General features: G+C 34.2%; 1 protein-coding gene across 6 annotated transcripts in view; it reads right to left on the bottom strand.

Annotated features, from left to right (window-relative positions):
- The window catches only part of Mtf2 (metal response element binding transcription factor 2), a 60,778-nt gene that overhangs the window by 7,756 nt on the left and 32,755 nt on the right, over positions 1-20,267 (bottom strand). For 2 of the 6 annotated variants that reach the window (XM_004841254.4, XM_087213138.1), the window contains exons 3-12: positions 19,305-19,386; positions 17,424-17,556; positions 16,304-16,399; positions 15,961-16,061; positions 15,447-15,595; positions 13,790-13,885; positions 11,579-11,647; positions 10,652-10,775; positions 3,293-3,360; positions 1,238-1,408 (exon numbers count right to left, since the gene is read on the bottom strand). In XM_004841254.4, coding sequence (XP_004841311.1) covers positions 1,238-1,408; positions 3,293-3,360; positions 10,652-10,775; positions 11,579-11,647; positions 13,790-13,885; positions 15,447-15,595; positions 15,961-16,061; positions 16,304-16,399; positions 17,424-17,556 — 1,007 coding nt within the window. In that variant the 5' untranslated portion in view covers positions 19,305-19,386. Of the gene's footprint in view, positions 1-1,237; positions 1,409-3,292; positions 3,361-10,651; positions 10,776-11,578; positions 11,648-13,789; positions 13,886-15,446; positions 15,596-15,960; positions 16,062-16,303; positions 16,400-17,423; positions 17,557-19,300; positions 19,387-20,267 lie in introns of all 6 variants that reach the window. The other 4 variants (XM_004841252.4, XM_004841253.4, XM_087213140.1 and 1 more) reach the window with 3 other exon arrangements.

The following is a 20,267-nucleotide window of genomic DNA, read 5'->3' as shown; positions in this document are numbered from 1 at the left end:
TTTATATCATCTTTCCTGACCTCTCCTTTTCTGAGTGCCTGACTTTCACATCCACCTATCTTTATCTCAAACATATTTTCTCCACTCTGCTGTTACCATCTACCCCTGTATAGGCAACCACTTCTCACCCAGAAAACAGCCAAGTTTTTATTTTCTCTTGGCTTCTATTCTTATATACTACCCATCCTAGAAAGAGAATCCAAATAAATTTAAAATAATTAAACCTGCTTACATAGGCATCATTCTTGGAAAACAACCCAAAGTCCCTACAAGACCTATACATGATCGAGCCCCACTGAAACTTTCCAACATCTGGTACTACTACTCTCTAGTCCTCATTTAACTCATACTTATCTTCTGTGCATTTCTGGAATATATGTCATGGCCTTTGTGCATGTTATCTTTTTTTTTTTTTTTTGGTACCGGGGATCGAACTCAGGTCCTTACACTTGCAGGGCAGGCGGCAGAACCACTGAGCTAAATCTCCGGCCCTGTGCATGTTATTTCTGCTACCTGGAATTTTTTCCCTTGATTTGTCACAGGTTATTCTCATTCAAGTCTCAAATATTATCTTAAATAGTCCTTCTTTAAGCCTCCCTTTTAAACTACAAAACTCCCATCTCTATCAATCCCAGTCAAGTTTAAATAAAACAGCATCCTATTTCTTTCCTTTTTTTTCAGTACCAGGAATTGAAGACAGGACCTTGTGCTTTCCAGGCAGGCACAACGCAACTGCGTTATATCTGTAGCCCTGCATGCTCTTTTTTTTTTTTTTTTTTTTTTTGGTACCGGGGATCAAACTTGGGACCTTGTGCTTGCGAGGCAGGTGGTGGAACCACTGAGCTAAATCCCCGGCCCCTGCATGCTATTTCTTAAACAGCACTGATTCAGTAATTATTTTACTTACTTACCACCTATCTTCCCCACTATAATGTAAATCTCCCCACTATAATCCCATGAGAGAAGAAAATCTGTCTTGTCATGGTATCCCCTCTTAGATGAGGAATTTGATAAATGTGTGGAATGAATGAATGAAACGTAAATGAAGAAACATGATCAAGTCAGTATTTAAATCAATGCTTTTCATAGTTTATGTAAAAAAGAAATTATGGAAGGAAAAAAAAAAATCAAGGTAACGGCTGCTTGTACTTTGAAATATACTAATGAGACTAAACAACACACATTTTTAGTTACAGATAAGCTAAAGAGAAAAACTAAGCCACAGATCAACTTTTACCTTGGATCAGATATAGGTTTGGATGCCTTTCTGCCTTTAATTTTAAATTCATGGGATGTTCCTTCAGGTTCTTTCTCTGCTTTGAAAGCCACATTTGGTGGCACAGGAGGAACACGAATTCGTAACCCAAACAAATGCTTCTTCTTCTTTATTTCCTTCCCAGACATAAACCTAAATTTTTAAAAGAATTAACTAAAATTTTAAAAACTCAACACATATACATGGGAGACCCTAACTCATTTAACTTTCACTCATAAGTCCCTTCTATATGGAAGCCCATCTAATACTACAAAAGCCCTTAATTCTCCTTGCTTTCCTTGATTCTTATCTTCCCTAGAGGCAGTCCACTGTACGGTATGGTATCATAGGGGAAGAGATAAGATCAGAAGCGAAAAAAGGCACATGTCCACTTTTCTTTTCAAAATATGACTATTAGCCAGGCTTGACTGCCTGGGCAACATAGTGAGATCTCGTTTTAGAAAAAGAAAAAAGAAAAAGGGGATGTAAAAAGAAGATGTGTCATATATACATGTACCAATTCCCCATGATAAAATGTAATCATTATGTACTGAAAACATGTACTAATTAAAATGAAAAAAAAAATTTAAAAATTGGCTAGGAATATAGCTCAGCACCCCTGAAATCAATCAGTTCCAGGAAGAAAAAATGGCAGCTAGGCCAAGTGTGGTGGTGTGCACCTGTAGTCCCAGCATTCAGGAGGCCAAGGCAGGAGGATCACTTGAGCCCAGGAGTTTGAAGCCAGGTTGGACAACATAGTAAGACTTTGTCTCAAGGCGGGTGGGGGTGGGGGGACAACTAATTTCTTAAAGCAAGGAAGAATGGTACAAAATAATGTCTTTTTAATTCCAATATTTTCCCTATTTTAGTGATATGTTAGAAATATCTCAAAAAAGTTTTATGGAAAGAAGTCTATCTCAAAGTGGACCTGTAAGGAGAGAAAATTTTGTCAGAACTAGTAAATGACAGAATGAGAAAAGAAAGTAGGAAACCCAGAAAATAAAACAAGTGTCTAGTGTGCCAGATGTGGAATTGGAAATAACCTAGAGAACTGTTATTTTAGTATAGACCTGGGCCTCTGAAAAACATGCTCTTAAGCCCTTTTCTTTAATTGTTACGGTCCTTATTCCCAAACACCTTCATTTACCTTAGCTCTAATACAGCCTCAATAGTTACAACAACCTCTGTCAAATATTTGGAATGTTCTTCCACTTTTATGCAAGTTTAAGAACAGCGAGCTCCCATTCCTACTTAAATAGGAACAGATGTATTTCTGACACCCTAATCTGTAATTCAGAATTCACTGTCTCATAAAATATTTTTTACCAGTAAAATAATTACTCAGGTACCTTATGCTTTTTAATTCAACCTAAAGATCTGATGACTAGCAATTAAAATGTAATTTAATGAGGAAATAGAATCTTGTGAGAAACAAAAATTATAAAATTTTATAAAAATACATTATAAAATATAATTCATTAGTTGGAGTCTGCATACACATTTATAAAACATCTATGAGATTTTGAAGATATTTTCAAGAAATTTAGATACCCTAAATTTTTTTAAAAGGAGGGATATCCATATAAAAATATGTCAAATATCACTCAATTATCTTAGACCACACTCAGACCAGTAATACTACTTCTACAACTAAATGACAATAACTAACCTTAAAACCACAGATCTCAAACTTTCAAGACACTTCTATTCTTTGTAATATTAACAAGATTTTTAACTTATTTTTAGAAGAATGAATTACAGAAATAAATTACTGACTATGCTTTTTCAATGGAAGAGATCAAATTCTCTCTGAATGATACTGAGGTGCCTCCCACCCACCATTCCCACAGAAGGATTACTCTTCCTTTCTCCAGTCCTTGAGAATCCCTGCTGTACTCTAACCAAATAAGAACAGGACATTAAAAAATTTTTAATGGTATGTACTTGACCTATATACTAATCCCATAATTCTTAAACAATGCCATTATTCCTTCTTACTGTCTCCCTCATAGGGATACGTAAAATAAATCAACTTACATGGTCTTGTAATCATTTAATGCCTCCAGAACATGCTCATATCTTTCAGATTTTGGTGTGTCTGCCAGCTGTGAAGTATCAAGAAACAATTTAACGCACTACAATTTCATCAATTAGTAATATACAAGTGCTATATAGAGGCAATGTGATGCAAAGGAAAAGTATATACTAACTGATAGTCAGAAGCCTAAGATCCAAGTCCAGGTCCTCACTGATTAGCCACCAGCCATGTGAGCAACATAGGGCCATACAACTTCTCAAGGCTTATTTTTTCAACTACAAAGGATATAAATTCTGCACTAATTATTTTATTAGTTCATTATATAGAAAATAATATATTTTTAAAAGAAATACAAATGGTAAACACTACAAAAATTTTAGTATTAATTTTTAAAAATTCTATAACCCAGGGAAATAATATATTAGTTATTTTAACATTTACCATGAAAGCTCCTAATAGATATCTATAGGAAAAGGTATAAAAGGTAATGAAAAGCATTTTATTTCCCAGTGCCTTTACTGTTATCATAAACAATTACCCATAATGTAAAAATGTACTGCAAAATGAGGGAGAAAGTATTTTCAAAACAACTGTAGACCTGGGCCTGGGATACAGCTCAATGGCACTGGGCTGCCTGGCAAGCCCATGGTCCTGAGTTCAATCCCTGGTACCGCAAAACAAACAAACAAACACAACTGTAGACTTTAGCTGGTCCTATTTGACTGTCATTTTTTTGTCATCATAATCTATTATAAAATCTGCATATTGAATTCTACAAAATATTCTATTTTGTTACAATTGGGCTTTCCCCCAAAGATCTTTCTACTTCTTCAAAGTTGTGTGTGGTTTTTTTTTCTTTTTCTTTTCTTGTTTATTTTGGAGACAGTCTCACTATGTAATTCAGGCTAGCCTCAAACTCACTGCAATCCTCTTGCCTCGGCCTCTTGAGAGCTGGGATTATAAGCATATACTCACTCCCACGTCGGCTCTTCAAAGTTTAAACACTGGTGCACGTTAACAAAAAAGTTCTAAATTATGAAAGGATCATCATGAATTAAAGCCATAAAGACATAAGAAAAAAAAAGGTTCTAAATTATCACAGTTGGCTTTTATAATTATACCCAGTATATTCTTTACCAATTTAAACTTCTAGCTCAGAACTGTTTTAAGGGAAAGAGCAAAAAATCTTCCAAAACGAATACTGGAACAAAAAGAGGCTTAACATTTAGTCAGCTATTCCAACTCTATTATACAGGTGAGTCAACAAACATGAAGTTTAAATAGACTACTCAAATTCCCCTGGTTACTTGAAAAAGAGCTAGAACCTAAACCCAGGTAACAGTAATTCCACTCTGTCAACATTCAACAAGAGCCCCTCCTTCTGTACCAGTGTGTCCACTGCCATAGACAGAGAGACAGGATAGATGGACGGACAGACAGAGATAACATAGCCCTTAGGTGTTAGGCTGTAAAACTTTATCCCACTGAAATTTCTGAGGTATCCAAAGATAAAGAATTTTCCTTCTTTTTTGGTGCTGAGGATTGAACCCAGGGCCTCACACATGCTCTCCCTACCGCTACCCTCAGCCTGAGAATTTCTATTTTAAAAATAGACAAAATCAGACTTTAAAGCTTGAAAGAAACAAACCCTAAATCTAATTCAATCTTCCACTAAGACAACAATCTCTTTTAAAAGAGAGCTAGTTATTCCACCTCGGTATAATGCACCTGCTGAAGCCCATTCTATAGGTAGGCACAACTTTCCTTGAATCCTCTATGTCCTGTTTTATAAAACAGCTCTTCAAACATTTAAAAGCAGCTATCATGTTTAAGTAGGAGATTAGGTTAAAGATTTTAGCAATCACATCACATGATTGCTTCATACTAAACTCTGGGCTAGTTAATTTGATCTTCTCTCTTCTCATTCCCCAAGTATGAACCCTTACTAGATGAACGGCTATCAAATCAAGTATACTCTAGCACACATCTGTACTGTTGTTTGTGTTTAGGCCTAAAAGAACTTTGTAACTGTTACTAATTTGATTTTTTTCAGCTCCAATATTTCACATGATCTTTTTTTGATTCTGACATCCTTTGTGAATTGAGGACAGAGATAAACACAGACCCTTGTGACCCTCCATTATAGTATCCCTTAAGAATGACTCCATACAAATGAAACAAATTTTCACTGTAGTAAGTTCACATTTCAGTACCTTAACTAAAATCGTTATACTATGCCTATGATGGCCACAGCATTGGACAAACCAGCACTGCTAACCATGTCAAAAAGAAACTAGGGTACTTAATATGATTTATTTATAATAAGGTGGGGTTTTTTCTCTTTGCTTTTTAGCTTCACAAATCATAGATCTGAAAAGTCTCCACAATTTTGGTGAGACTCAGCAAAAAACTGACTTCCTAATTTCTAAAACCCACTCCCTCTTTACTTTTTGAAAATCACAATGATTTCTTTCAGTTCTTTCAGTGCTTATTCCCTAAGGTTTATCACAAATTTTATCTGTCAGTGTCTTCCGACATGACTATTTTGCAAAGGACTATATAAACTCACATAAAAATGTCAAAGGTTCCCTTACTGTATTTTAAAATCTAAACATGCAGCTTTAATAATTTAAATCAGATCAACTATACTAGAACATCATATTCTAGGCCTGTGTTGGCGAACCTATAGCATGCATGCCTCATCAGGCTGTTTGTATCATTAAAAGCTCTAAAAGGTTCGCCATCATTATTCTAGGCTATCCTACCATAAAGTTTATTTTATATCTCCAACACAAAAAATACTTTTTGTTACTCCCTCTGCAAACATTAATCTCAGTTTATTTTTATTTTCAAGTTTATGTATTTCTGTACAGACATAAGTACTAATATTTAAAGTATAACTTTCAATAAAATAAACCATTCAATTATCAATATTGAGTCTCATGCCACCTAGGCGCAGGTATGCCAACAATTTATTTGTCAACCCATATGTCACATACTAATATATAACACTCAAGGTCCCAAATATAGCTATTAATCAGATTTACTATTCACATTTAAAAATATGATACCATCTCTATGATATGTTTTTTTCCTAGCCAAAATATTCCCACCATAGTATGTTACTGAGTTTCACCTATGCTTTTCTCCTTATCCCCATCAAAAGGTAGCAGTCTATATTATTCTGCTATCAACGTTAGGGTTTTAAAATTTTAAGATCACAGTCAACAGAAAGTGGGATTATTACAGAATTATGATGTCAAATCACATTAAGAATCAAAGACAACTGAAAACAGAATCCAAAAAGTATTACTATTTTATGTTAAAGTCCCCAAAGCAATATGATACAACAGTGACCCTTCATTTTAATAAAAAACCTTAAGGTATGTTTATTATAGTCTCAAATGTTACATTAAGTATTTTTATTATCTCAAAGAAGCTATTTGAAAACATAGTTCCTCAAACAACTATACTCATTTTATATGGTAATCATTAAGACACCAAGTTACAAACATGAATGTACAAAAACCACATAAACATGACATAAAACTATCATTATCTTCTAACATGGTTTACAAGTTTGAGTTCCTCTTATCAGCAAGCTTATAGTCAACTAAGAAAAAAGATACATATGAAAGTTAAATTTATCTTTCAGTATGAAAGTATTATCTCAAAAATAAATTTATTGTTTTTAAAACTTCTTTTTGCTATTCAAAGAAGTCATAACTTTGATGATGTATCCATGTAGGTTAATCAATTGTAACTAATGCATTATACTGGTGGGGGATGCTGACAATGGTGGAAGCGATATACTATATGCATAGGAAGAGGATAAGTAGGCTATCTCTATAACCCCCTCTCAATTATGATATGAACCTAAATCTGCTCTTAAAAAGTTAATTTTTTTAAAAAAAGTTTTTGTTTTGTTTTTTGAGACAGGATCTCACTATGTACTCCAGGCTGGCCTTGAACTTGTGGTAGAACTTCATACCTCAGCCTCCAGCATGCACCACCACATCTGGCTCAATTTCTTACATAATCACAAGATTTATTTTTCTTCCCACCTAAGCAAGAAGGGATGAAACCCCACATTTGAGAAAGCAAAACTGTTCACTACTATTGTGTTTTATTTCACATTTGAAATTTCTAGGCCAAATGCTTATATAACATAATTCAAGTTATCTACAGTAAGAATTGATGTTCAAAATAATTCCAAAGTAGCCAATGATGAAACATAAATAAAACTAGGTGTGGCGCCACATACTTGTAAATCCCAGCACATACTCGGGAAGCTGAAGCAGGAGGATAGCTGCAAGTTTAAGGCCACATATCAAGACCCTGTCTCAAAAAACCAAACCAAAACAAATATATACAAGTATGGGTGTATATTATATATACCATATAATATTATATATTATATACAAATATCCCTCATTTAATGGCCTGTTTGACAAGTATTCAGATTTAAGGCTCTTTTTTTGGGTACAGTTCTGTACATCTTGTTTATAGAGCCTCAATGTCTATTATACAGTATACCTTGTTTATACAGTACTGTAATTTTTGCTGACTGCACTATGTAGTACAGTACTGTAGTTTTATGTTGTTATACATTACAACTCTGGATGAAAACTGTGCAAATAAAAGGAAAGTCATGAAGTTGGAGTTTCTTTTCACCATTCTGAAAAAAGTAATGTACATACTATATACAATTCCTTATTTAGCAACCAATTCATTTAAGAACCTAGTTGCAGAAACATAACCCAGTTAAGTGAGGAATGCCTGTATGTATATGTGTACATTATTAGTACATTTATCATGCACTATTTCCTACATATTAAAAGTGATTAATGGCATATTATAGAAAGAATAAAACAAACACTTTTTTAACCTGTGTTTAGAAACAAAGTTCAATTTGCAATTTAATTCTTCTTAACCAAAAATTTACTATTCAAGCCATCTGGGATTATCCATTATTTTTATTGTTTTTGTTTCACATTGAAAAGTAAACTAAATGAAAAACACTAAATACACACTACAGACTGGCATAAATTTTGTATCTTTATTATTAAAGTCCTATCCTAAGATCTAGGTATAATTACCATATAAAGATGTAAAAGATTAGTATCAGAACTAAAAACCCAAACTCAATCTGTCAGTATCTAGTCTGCAGAGCAGATAACTAATCTAACAAACCTGAATTCTTTTATTTTAATGCAGAGAAAGAGAAATGAGAACTGACTACAAATCATTAAATGTGAACACTTCTACAAAGTAAAATTTACTTTTTCTAATTTTTCTTTTTTTGTTTGTTTGCTTTACTTTTTCACTGCTAGGGATGGAACCTAAGGTCCCATGCATGCTAGGCAAGTGCTCTACAACTAATCTGAATCCAAGCCCCACTTTTTCTTATTTCTGACATAATCTTTTTTTTTTTTGGGTACCGGGGATCCAACTCAGGACTTTGCACTTGCAAGGCAGGTGGTGGGACCACTGAGCTAAATCCCCAGCCCTCTTAAGACATCATCTTGTAAGTGACAAATAATGAAAATATGTATTTGCTGAAGTAAATTTTTTCTACTATGATGTATCAGAAATTCAGTAAAAGAGATACTTGACATTCATAAAGATTTTAAAAACAGATTAATTATAAATTTTGCTTTCTCACATTTTTACTTAAAAATTAAACATTAATGCTTAAATTTTAAATAGCATTTAAAATAAATACAATTTGAGTTTTTAATATGTGTACGCACTATCTACATCAAGTAACTATTGCAGAATTTCATGATATGAAATAAAATGTACTAACAGGTATCAGATGTATCTGAAGTATTGGAAGAATCCAGCTATTGATTTTAAAACAATTGCTTTAGAGCATTAACTATTAAGATGACCATAACACTACAGCTAATACTAGAACCTTATTATATTTTTTCTTACTAAAATGCATCATTCTTTTTTTTTTTGGTACTGGGGATTGAAATCAGGACCTTGCACTTGCAAGGCAGGCGTTGGAACCACTGAGCTAAATCCCCGGCCTTAAAATGTATCATTCTTAAGTTACCTACTTTCTTTCAAACTTCACTTAAAAGAAATATTTTATAAAAACAGAACAAGAATTAGTATTATAGTTCAGTATCTAATACTCAGAAAATCTTGTGTCAATTAAATTTCAAAATATCCTAGACTTTAATACTTGAGTACTCCATCTTGAGTTTTTATTTTTTGCAACTCATCTACCAACTAAATGTGCATTATAGCCTCACTGATGCCCATAATTACAATTCAAAAATCCCCAATACCCTCGATACACTATTTATTTGGTTGGATGGTTGGTTTTTGTGGTGCTGGAGATTGAATCCAAGACCTTGCATATGTAGGCAAATGGACTACCACTAAACTACATCCCCAACCCTTGATTTCCTACTTAATATAAATTTCATTAAGACCTATCTAAAGCTACAAATGCAGAAATTTTTCTGAAATGTCAAATCAGTTTGCACACTCTTTTCCTCAAAAAGTAATGCATAACTAAAATGCAAACATATAATAAGGTACCAAACACATTTTAAAATTTTCACTTAAGAGAATCATCTACATTTTAATAATTCTAAATAAATGCTAAAAATAAGGTCTATGCTGAGTTTCTTTCCTCTTTGTGCTTAGTTTCAAAATCTTTTGGGCCAGGGATTTAGCTCAGTGGTTCCGCTGCCTGCCTCGCAAGCACAAAGTCCCGAGTTCAATCCTGATACAAAAAAAAAAAAAAAAAATTCAATGACTATGTATTATTTTTTGTATTTCTTTTATTTAAAAAGATCCTTTGAAAAACAAGCATAAGTGGTTATACTTCACAAATAAGCAAAATGAGATGTTAGAATAAAAGGGTAATCTCTAACCCAGCTAACTTCACTCTATAACTCATTATTCTAATCTGTTAATTGGATCCCACCATTCCCGGGAGTCAGAGATTGTAAGGGAGTATCAATAAACAGGGAAAGAATGTTGGTTAGAGCTCTAAGTTTACAGAAAACTTAGAAGAAAAGAAGGTCAAATCACAAGTAAGACATTCGATACAAAGGATTTCTCCCACTCTATCTTTTAACTCCAGTGATTCTCACTTCAGAATATGGAAGAATGTAGTATTTTACTTCCTTCATCTACATTTTTTCAGAGTTAACAGGCAAAAAGTACAAGAGGATGAGAGAGCTGGTCCTGAGGTAATTATAAAAGTTATTCCTTTCCAGAACTACAAATAAAATTGTATTTTAGTTGTGTAACTCACACCTGTAGTTGTTGTTTTGTAAAAACAAAATTAAAAAGCTATTGAGTAGCTAATGAGGTTAGCTCTAAATACCTACCTCTCCAGGGTGCAATCTATCCCAGTTTTCATTAATATATGTCATAAGCTCAAGTTCAGAATCAAAATATTTCTTCTTGTGAATAACACTTAGGTTGTAAAGGCAAAGGTGTGCTATATCTACCCTGAAATTCAAAAATAATCAAAATACATGAAAACAATGTGTTTGGCTATTCTTAAGAAATCATACACTTTCTTTATAAAACCAACAACTAAAAGTCCAAAGTGAAATGTTAAGATGGCTAGAGGGTCAACATCCTAAGTCGTATTTACAATATAACATAACATTACATATAGAAAAACTGGAAAACATTAAACATTTACTTAATCTGGACAGTAACTGTAAATTTAAAATGCATTCAAGAGGATTTGGCACTTTAAGAGAAAATAACTTAAACTTAGGATTGTTGTGTTTTTATAACTACATATACACCACAGAAAAAACCACACTTTACCAAGCTTTATCTGATTCATGAATTAAAACTTATCCGATCCTAAAATATGTAAAATAAAACAAAATTTCATAAATGCTATACTTTTTAAGTCTCCACTATTATTAGTTAAGGCATCACAATTCCCACATATAAGAATTAACTACACTGAAACTGTCGTATTTAATTTATGTCCTTTTTATTGGATGACATTCTGAAGGCACAAAAGAACTAGAAATACAAACAAGAATTTAAGATCTAAAAGATGTCTGGAAACTACATTTACCCCCTTCAATAATGAATAGCTTACAAATTTAACAGTAAGAGTGGATGATCACTGAAGGTGACATAGGCTTGAGGATAAATAATAGAAATAAAACTAGGCTTAAAGAACAATCAAGTTTTACTTAAGCTAAGTCAGTATCTGTATAGAACTTTCACCTCATAGGTTTAAGAATATGGCTATTTTTTCCCTTAAAAGAAATTTCCATGCTTACCACTGTAATGGTAGACGTTTGAGGTATTCTGGTCCAGAACTGCAGACAGAGCAAATAAATGTATAAAATCTGAGGAAAAAATGAAAAGTTTTACATTGGGTAATCAAGCACATACATAAATTATTTAACAATTACAGGGAATAGTCAGCAAATGAAGATTCTACAGTTGATGTAAGGACTGATATTCAAAGTAACATGTAATTTTAGTTATGACACTGTATGCACTGTAAGGAATTTCTTTTCCAACAACAAAAAATAATGAAATAGCTCACATCTAGGGGGGAAAGGACAATATTTAACCATTAAAGAGCTTTGCAGTTCCTATGTACCCATAGTTTACTAATGTTTTTTGTGTGCAAAAATTGTGATTCTTGCCTCATATATTGTTTCATTCAACACTCAAAATAACCTGGTAAGATAAGTCCAAAAGTAAAAAGGTAACCCTCTTAAAAAGATAGTAATACTTAAGATTTAAACCCAGGTTTTTTAAGGCCAAATGTATGCTCTTTTTTTTTTCTAGACCTCACTGCTAATAATCCTAATAGAGAACATATCTGATTTTAGAATTTTTTCCCCAGTATTAGGGATTAAATCCAAGGTCTTGTGTGTGACATACAAGCCCTCTACCACTAAGCTATATTCCCAGCCCTTTTTATTTTTATTTTTTTCCGGTACTGGGGATTGAACTCAGGACTTTGCACTTGCGAGGGAGGTGTGGCGCCACTGAGCTAAATCCCTGGCTCAGGTTGGACTCGAACCTGTGATCTTCCTGCCTAAAACTCCTGAGTAGCATGTACCACCCACACTTGGCTAGAAATTCTTTATGTCTAAGTTCTATAAAAAGGTCTTGTGGCCTTTTCTAATTCACTGTCAAAAGTATAATCTAAAATTAGCGCTTAAATTTTTAAAATTTATTACAATAAGAAACACAGCCATTAGTCTCCCTCAAAATACTTTCCCTTGCTTCAAACACACTTATCCCACCATTCTTGTCACTTTATGAAACCACTCTGAAAGTCTTTTTCTGTGAGTGTTATGGCTTACATCTAGATGTCCCCCTAAAGCCTGATGTCCCCATGGTGGGGCTTTTGGGAGTGACTGGATTTTAGGTTAAGTGATACAAGATCAGTCCACTGTTTGGTTTAGCATAGTTCTGGGTGTGAGTGATGGACTTACTGAAGAGGGAAAGCCTACCCTGGGTGTAAGTGGAATCGTCCAATAGGCTTGTAGCCTGGAAGGAATAAAAAAGGAAAGTAGGCCAGGGATTTAGCTCAGTGGTTCCGCTGCCTGCCTCGCAAGCACAAGTTTCCAAGTTTGATCCCTGGTACCAAAAAAAAAAAAAGGAAAGCAGAAGAAAGACCTGCTGCTTCCTGCCTGCCATGCCATGAACTGTTTCTCCTCTGCCATGCCCTGCCTTGCAGTCAGCCAACTATAGACTGGAACCTCTACAAACTGAGTTAAAATAAACCTTTCCTCTTTTAACTTGTGGGTGTCCAGTATTTTGTCCCAGCAACAAGGAAGTAACTAGTGTCATTAGTAGCAATCTCATGGCTACCTCCACGCCCTAAATCAATACAAACTGTTTGCTTTTCATGGACATTTTGACTTTGCTGAAGTGCCATATCCAGTGAATAAAGTAAATGAAGATACACTGTAATGTTTTTCCAAGCCTGCCCTTCCACTGTATGGTATTGGCAGCAGCATTCACCATATGCTTTATCACACCTTGTAAATACATTTCTAGAGAACTTCTAGAACTGCTTCAGAAAGTGGCAAGAAAGATGGAATAAGTGTGTTCAAATTGAGAGGGGGTATTCTGAGAGGAAATAATAGCAATGGGTTGTTTCCTGTAGTAATTGTAATTGTTTTTTAAAAACAGCATTCACTGTATTTGTTGGTCACTCCCTATATAATCCTTTTGAAATTCTTTAGAAGGAGGTGCCAACGAGAATAGTCTAGTCTGCTGTGGAGCAACAGAAGTAATTAACTGTAATCACTGACAGTACTGAACAGCTTCTGGGGAGCAAGGAGGGGATCCTTCTGAATAATACAAAAAGCACAAAAATTATGTGTATTTTAAATATATCATTCAATATTTTCCATCTAAAATAACCTCTTTACAAATTACTGCCAAAACTATTTTGAGAAATCTGAAACTGCAAAATAAGCACAATTTAAAAGCCACAAAAATAAGTTCAAATGCTTTCTTACCTATCTCCAAATAGCATTGGCTTCTGAAGGCATTGCACACAAGCTTCATGAAACCACTGCTTACATTTGCAGCACTGTAGCATCTTTAAATACCAGCTATAAGGAAAAAATTAAGATTAAACTACTCTTGATGATTCAAAAAGGTTTTTTAAACAACAAAGTGCCATTATCCAGAATACAGTTGTGATTAAAGTTATTACATTTCTACTATACTTAGTGTTAATTTTTTTTTCTTTCCCAAAAAGGTTTCTAATATTGGCCATTTCATATGTCCTCTTTTATTCATGGGGATTTATAATCTCTTGAAATATACATCTATTTCTAGTCAACAACTGCTGGCTCCTACAGTAGTAAAGGCTCTCTCTCAGAGCATAAGACTGCAATTTACTTTTTCCCCTTGGTAGTGCTAGAGATCAAATTAAGGACTCTGTATATGCTAAGTACATACTCCACCACTGAGTTACTCCCCACGCCCAGCTCTCTTCTCCACACGCCTTTTGAGATGGTGTCTCACTGTGTTTCCCAGGCTGGCATTGAGCTCCTGGGCTAAAACTATCTTCCTGTATCTCAGCCTACTGGGTAGCTGGGGCTAGGGTATCCACCACCATACCCTGCTCTATGCCTGAGATTTCTTTCAAGTCAATTTTCTACACCCTAGGAGAGGTAAAACTGGTTGCTCCAAATACCACATAGCCTTAGGCAGCTTTCAGAATATGAACATTTAATTTTATCTTTACTGTGCTGCTAGTGATCAGAGTTAGAATTAAATTTCTACATACTCTTAATAAGAATTTTGGCTTGTTGATTTAGCAAACATTTAATAACAAAGGTGAATAAAATGACAGACCCTTAATTATGCATATACAATTTACCAGAATGATCAACTTAAATTGTTTCTTTTTATACTTTTACTAAGTAATAATGACAACTGTTTGGTGAATATTAAAGCATCTGGGATTAATGAAAAAATAAAACACATGCAACACGCACACACTCAAACACTTGCACCTGTACACAACACATTTCAGATATCCTGATTAAAGTTTAAATACCTTGGCTATGTGTTTTGTGGTTATCAAGTCTCATTTAGAGATATGATTCCCATTACAGATGTCTAGTATCTGGATGGGGTGTTGTTTCAGTTAAAATCTTAGAAAAGCTATTTAATAGTTTCTTCTGAAAACAATCTGTATAGGTTCACAAGAAATGGAATACGTAGGGGAGAGCAGTTTACTCTCTAAGCAATCGATGAAAATAATCCTACCTTGATTCTGTAGTTTAACCAAAATCTGTCTATTACTCTTTCATTCAAATAGTATTATTAAATGTACCAATTTCTAAATAGTCAATCACATTAAAAATGACATGCAATGAAGCATCTTTAGTAAATGTTTCCCATTTATACAATTTATTTTATAAGGTACACAAATACTTACAATTCATTTTAATTTTCTAGAATAACCAATCTTAAAAATTTTCTCAACATATGGATATGAGCAAAACCTAAATATTTTTCTATGTGTGAAAGCTATTTTCTACCCTATTCTTTACTAATGCATTTTTATGTATCTGTAACTTTTATGTATCACTCCTACAACACAATCAGTAGGAAAAGCAAAAATTACTTAAATGGCATTAAAAAATTGTATTTACTTACTCTCCAGGGCCTCCACAATAGCAGTAACACTGCTGGACATTGGTTTTATGACCTGCATCCCATTCAAGGTCTGCCACGCTATAGGGTAATGTCTGCTTCATGACTTGCAATGCTTTGGCATTTGGTCCTTTCTTAAGTGCACCACCCCTCTAAGTATTAGAGGGAAAAATTATTTTAAAGGTTATTGATAAAATTTTAAATACAATTCTACAACTTAAAAATGCCTGACACTTCTGAAAAATTCTCCACTGTAAATTTCTATCATATAAGAAATTGCCTAATAATCACTATTTTGTCTTCTTCCATATTATTGCTCCAATCCCCATGCCACTATCATAAGTGTAACAATAAGTCACTTAAGTATCATTATTCAAAGAGTAAATAGAAATTCTTTCTAACCACCACAGAAGGCTTACTTCATTCAAATAAACTTTCAATGTGTACAATCATTAAATTGATAGAGCCTTTCAAATTCCACTTAGGGCTAATTTAGCCTAAAACACTTAAAAGATACCTTTGTTGTTGTTGCAAAAACACACTGTCGACAGAGCCATTTTTCATCTGAATCAATCACACTGGAATCAATGTGAGGTGTATGACACAATTGATGATACCCTTAATATCAAAAAGAGCATAAAGCAAATTCTATTTTATTAATAAATACTGCAAAACACAATTTCAAGAAGGCATTTTAGTATTAAGTTACCTTCATTAAAATATTTACAATTGATGAAAAAATTTATGATAAAAGTTTCAAATTACCAATGTAAATTATTTTTAATCATTAATCTTCAACAGCGTCATTCAATATATAACAAATCTTTTCCACAAGATTTTTTTAAAAAGTCAGTTTTTACCTTGGCCACACTTATCACATATAACCATTTCATTAGGAGCTTCTGAATACTCTTCTTGACATATTGTACAGACCATTTCCCCACTTCCAGTGGCTCCTGAAATATTTTTTAAAAACATTGAAAGAGTCATAAAGAATTCCATAAAACAAGACTACTTTTATGACTCAGTGGGTAGCCTACAAAGTGACTGTTAACTAGATTATAATGAATCAAAAGGCAAAGTACTGTATACAAAATGCTCTCTCTACTCTTTCTGTTCTTCGCACCTTTAACTTAAAGATACCTGATTGTCTTAAACTCGTAATTTAATGTGCTTTTTGGCATCAGGCATAATTTAAATTGTACTCAGGCAGCATCTCTTATTTCTCATGGGCTCACGAGTTAGGCTGGGGAATAAAGATGGTTTTATGAATACTAGAGCTACCCTCCAGAATATACAGCTACACATGTGCATGCATTCATTCATCCTGCATGTCTAATATCATGAGACAAAAGGAAAAGGGCAAGAAAGATATGTTAATGATCCCTGATCTCTCTAGCTGCAGAGTATTTACTAATTTATAAAAGAGGCTGGTCATCTATTATTCCATCTCTGAAATCTAGAATTACAATGTACAATAAAGTACCCTAAAAGAATTACACTGCAACAAAAATTGAGGGTTCTATTTATTAATTGCATTTTGAGGGGGAGGGGGTACTGGGGATTGAACTTGGAACCTTGCACTTGTGAGACAGGTGGCGGAACCACTGAGCTAAATCCCTGGCCCCATTAATTGCATTTTTAAACCAAAAGGGAAATCATTTCTTCTTTAAACAATTTTTATTCTAAAAACATAAAACAATTTAAAACTAGGATTTTATCACACTAACTTTTATTTTCAATATTCTCTTCTTGCCTATTTCAGTAAGTCCAAACAATAACATACTTTATTTACATCCAAATAAATATGTACAATTTTGTGCCCTGGGCCAAGCATTATGTTAGGTTCCTGACATATTCTGCTTAATTCTATAAAGTATTAGATAAATAACATCCAAAGAGAAGAACTGAGGCCCAGACAGACAAAGTAACTAGTCAAAGGACCCTCAATTAGAAAATAATCAAGGTTAAAATTCAAACCCAGATGTGCCAGAATCCATGTTCTCTCCACCACGAGATGTTTCCTTTCATCAATACTATGTAATATTTCTTCTATCAAAAGCATTTCACAGTTTTCAAAATTACAACTTCTAATAGCTGCATAATATTCCATCTAGTGGAAAGAACCAAATTTACTTCATTACACCTCTATTTTGGGGTACAAAGGTTACTGTTTTTTATTTGCTCTTTGTATTTTTGGTTGTTTCAGTCTCTTACTATCTCTCTTCCACTATATTTGGTTCCTGGTATACTTGTTAGGATAGGGTCTCTCTTGGTTTCTAGATTTATGGCTCAGTAAGAATAACTAGATTCAACCTGGGACCTGTAAGTCTAAATCTATAATTCTATGGCAAGGGAATAATTTCCCATCCTGGGATAGGTGTCTCCCCCTAAACCATTTAGACCAGTAAGGGCAAAGACAGTTCTTCAAAAAAGGAGATACTGATACCATAAACAATATGTATTTACATCAAGAAACAATTCTGAGGAACCTGAGAATTATATTTACTTGTGAAGTCCAAGTACATGTTTTAACTATGAAGTTTACAAGAACCTTCTTATATAGCTTACTGGACCTTCTGGTTTCCCTTACTACAAAACCCATCTGAGTGTAAATCTTGGCCCCTTTTATCTTAGAAATACCAATTTTTCTGTTTAAGATAAAGCTACAGTAGAAAAATTTCTCATGTAGCTTCTTTATTTTAAATTATTTCTCATAAATAAACTACTAGAAGTGGGTCTATTAACATTTTTAGGCACTTAATACAACTACGAAAGTAATAACCCAAACAAATTTACAGTACTACCAGCAATATAGGAGTCCTGATATCATTTCACAAAAACAAGAATAGCATTAGGTGTTACAAATTCTTTTAAATTTATGTTAACAGTCTTAACATGATATGTATCTCCTTGTTATGATGTTGCCATGTTTTCTGACTACTATTATAGTTGTATTTTTCCTTATTTATGTGAATCTGAAAGTATCTCACTAGATAAAATTATTTTATTAACACATATCTATCTATAATGACTAGTCTGATATACTAGATGCGGTACTTGTTGGATAGGACAGTTTCTACCACATTTAAAAGAGAGAAGAAAGCACCCAATGATAAATGTAAACGTATTATATACCTAAAATGGACCAATAAAAGAATTTAAGCAAAAAAAAAAAAAAAAGGTACTTAGATCTGGATAAAGAGATATTCTCCTGTTTTGCTCCTCTCTTGGGGAACTGAGATGTTTGGAGCTATGTGTTGTGTGATATTTGTGGCTGACAGGGAGAGAGGGAGAGAGGGAGAGAGGGAGAGAGGGAGAGAGGGAGAGAGGGAGAGAGGGAGGGAGAGAGAGAGAGAAAGAGAGAGAGAATTATACTGCCAAAGGGTTCTCTTGTACACCTCCGTTCCATTCCTGGGGAAGCAAGTCTTGAAAATGATGAAAAAGTAAATCTTTACAGAATATTATAAAATAGCTATGCCATTATTTTCCCTTTGTTTCCAAAAATAGAAAAGAATAAAAAAATAGAAAAAAAAAAGAGGAGAGAGGGAGGGACAAAACAACGGATCTGTATTAAACCTGTTTTACGGACAATTTTACAAAAGCTCAAAGGAACACACAGTGAATGAAAATGAACAGAAAACAATACAGCATGTTTCATTCTTACAAAAGACAGACCCATGTTTATAAAATAAAAACAAAGGAATAATTTTGCATGCAGTGTAATTTTTTCCAACTGTTCCTCAAATGTGACACTGAGTTACTACAATATAACAGATTCAAAAGACAGTATCAGGAAATGCCAAGTTGAAGAAAATCAAATTTCACCATAAATCATGTTCAATAGATAGTAGCACCTGCCTGTTTGAATGTCCTTCCAGAGAACCCAGGATTTAGAACTGTCTTCAAATATGATGAAGCAGCTCTGTTTCAATATGTTTATCTGCAATACAAAGGAATATATTTACGGTGATCTCTTAAAATTATAAATTTGAAATTAAACATTATTAAAAGTTTAGTGCACCGACCATTCCCGGCACAGAGGAAAGGGCTTTTGGGCCGCAGTCTATCTCGCCGCTGCCGGCCCAGAGGAAGGGGCTTCCCAACCACCATCCCTCCCGCTGCTCCCAGCCCAAAGGAAAGGGCTTTTGGGCAGCCTTCTGCCCCTCTGCTCCCAACCCAGAGGAAGGGGCTTCTAGGCCACCATCCTGACCACCGCTCTTGGCCCCTGTCCCACAGCTCCCAGCTCAGAGGAGGTGATCGACAGGAGCACCAACAGCACCCCCCTGCCCGCCCTGTCAAAATGAGAAAATACGTAAATAAGTCTCAAAACCAGACTTCCAGATCACCTACAGCAACCCCAAAGGGAAATGAGATGGAACCCTCTGATACTCAACCACCTGGACCCACTGAACTGGCAACAAAAGGGGATCTGGAAAAAATGAAATCAGAAATAATTTCTCAGAGAACAGCAGAGATTGTGCTACTAGTGCAAGACATGATTAAGAAATCTAGAGAGGAGCTGAGGAACATGATGGAATCCCAACATAGGAAACAAATGCAATCCATAAAACAGATGCAAAGAGATTTCTAGGACATGAAAAACTCCATTGAAAGTCTACACAGCAGAATGAGCCAATGTGAGGACAGAATTTCAAATATAAAAGATAAGACTGTAATTAATGATCAGGAAAAGAAAAATTGCTTCAAAGTTATAAGGGAACATGAGAAATCAAGGCAGCAGCTGCTAGATGATGCAAAGAAGAATAACGTAAGACTGATTGGAGTCAATGAAAAAACAGGAGAGAGTGCAGATGACATAAA

Source organism: Heterocephalus glaber, unplaced genomic scaffold, assembly GCF_053883595.1.
Source record: "Heterocephalus glaber isolate CG9 unplaced genomic scaffold, H.glaber_assembly_v1.0 deba00001442, whole genome shotgun sequence".
NCBI lineage: Eukaryota > Metazoa > Chordata > Mammalia > Rodentia > Bathyergidae > Heterocephalus > Heterocephalus glaber.
Note: the sequence above shows the minus strand (reverse complement) of the source record. Positions and strands in the feature narration are given on the sequence as shown.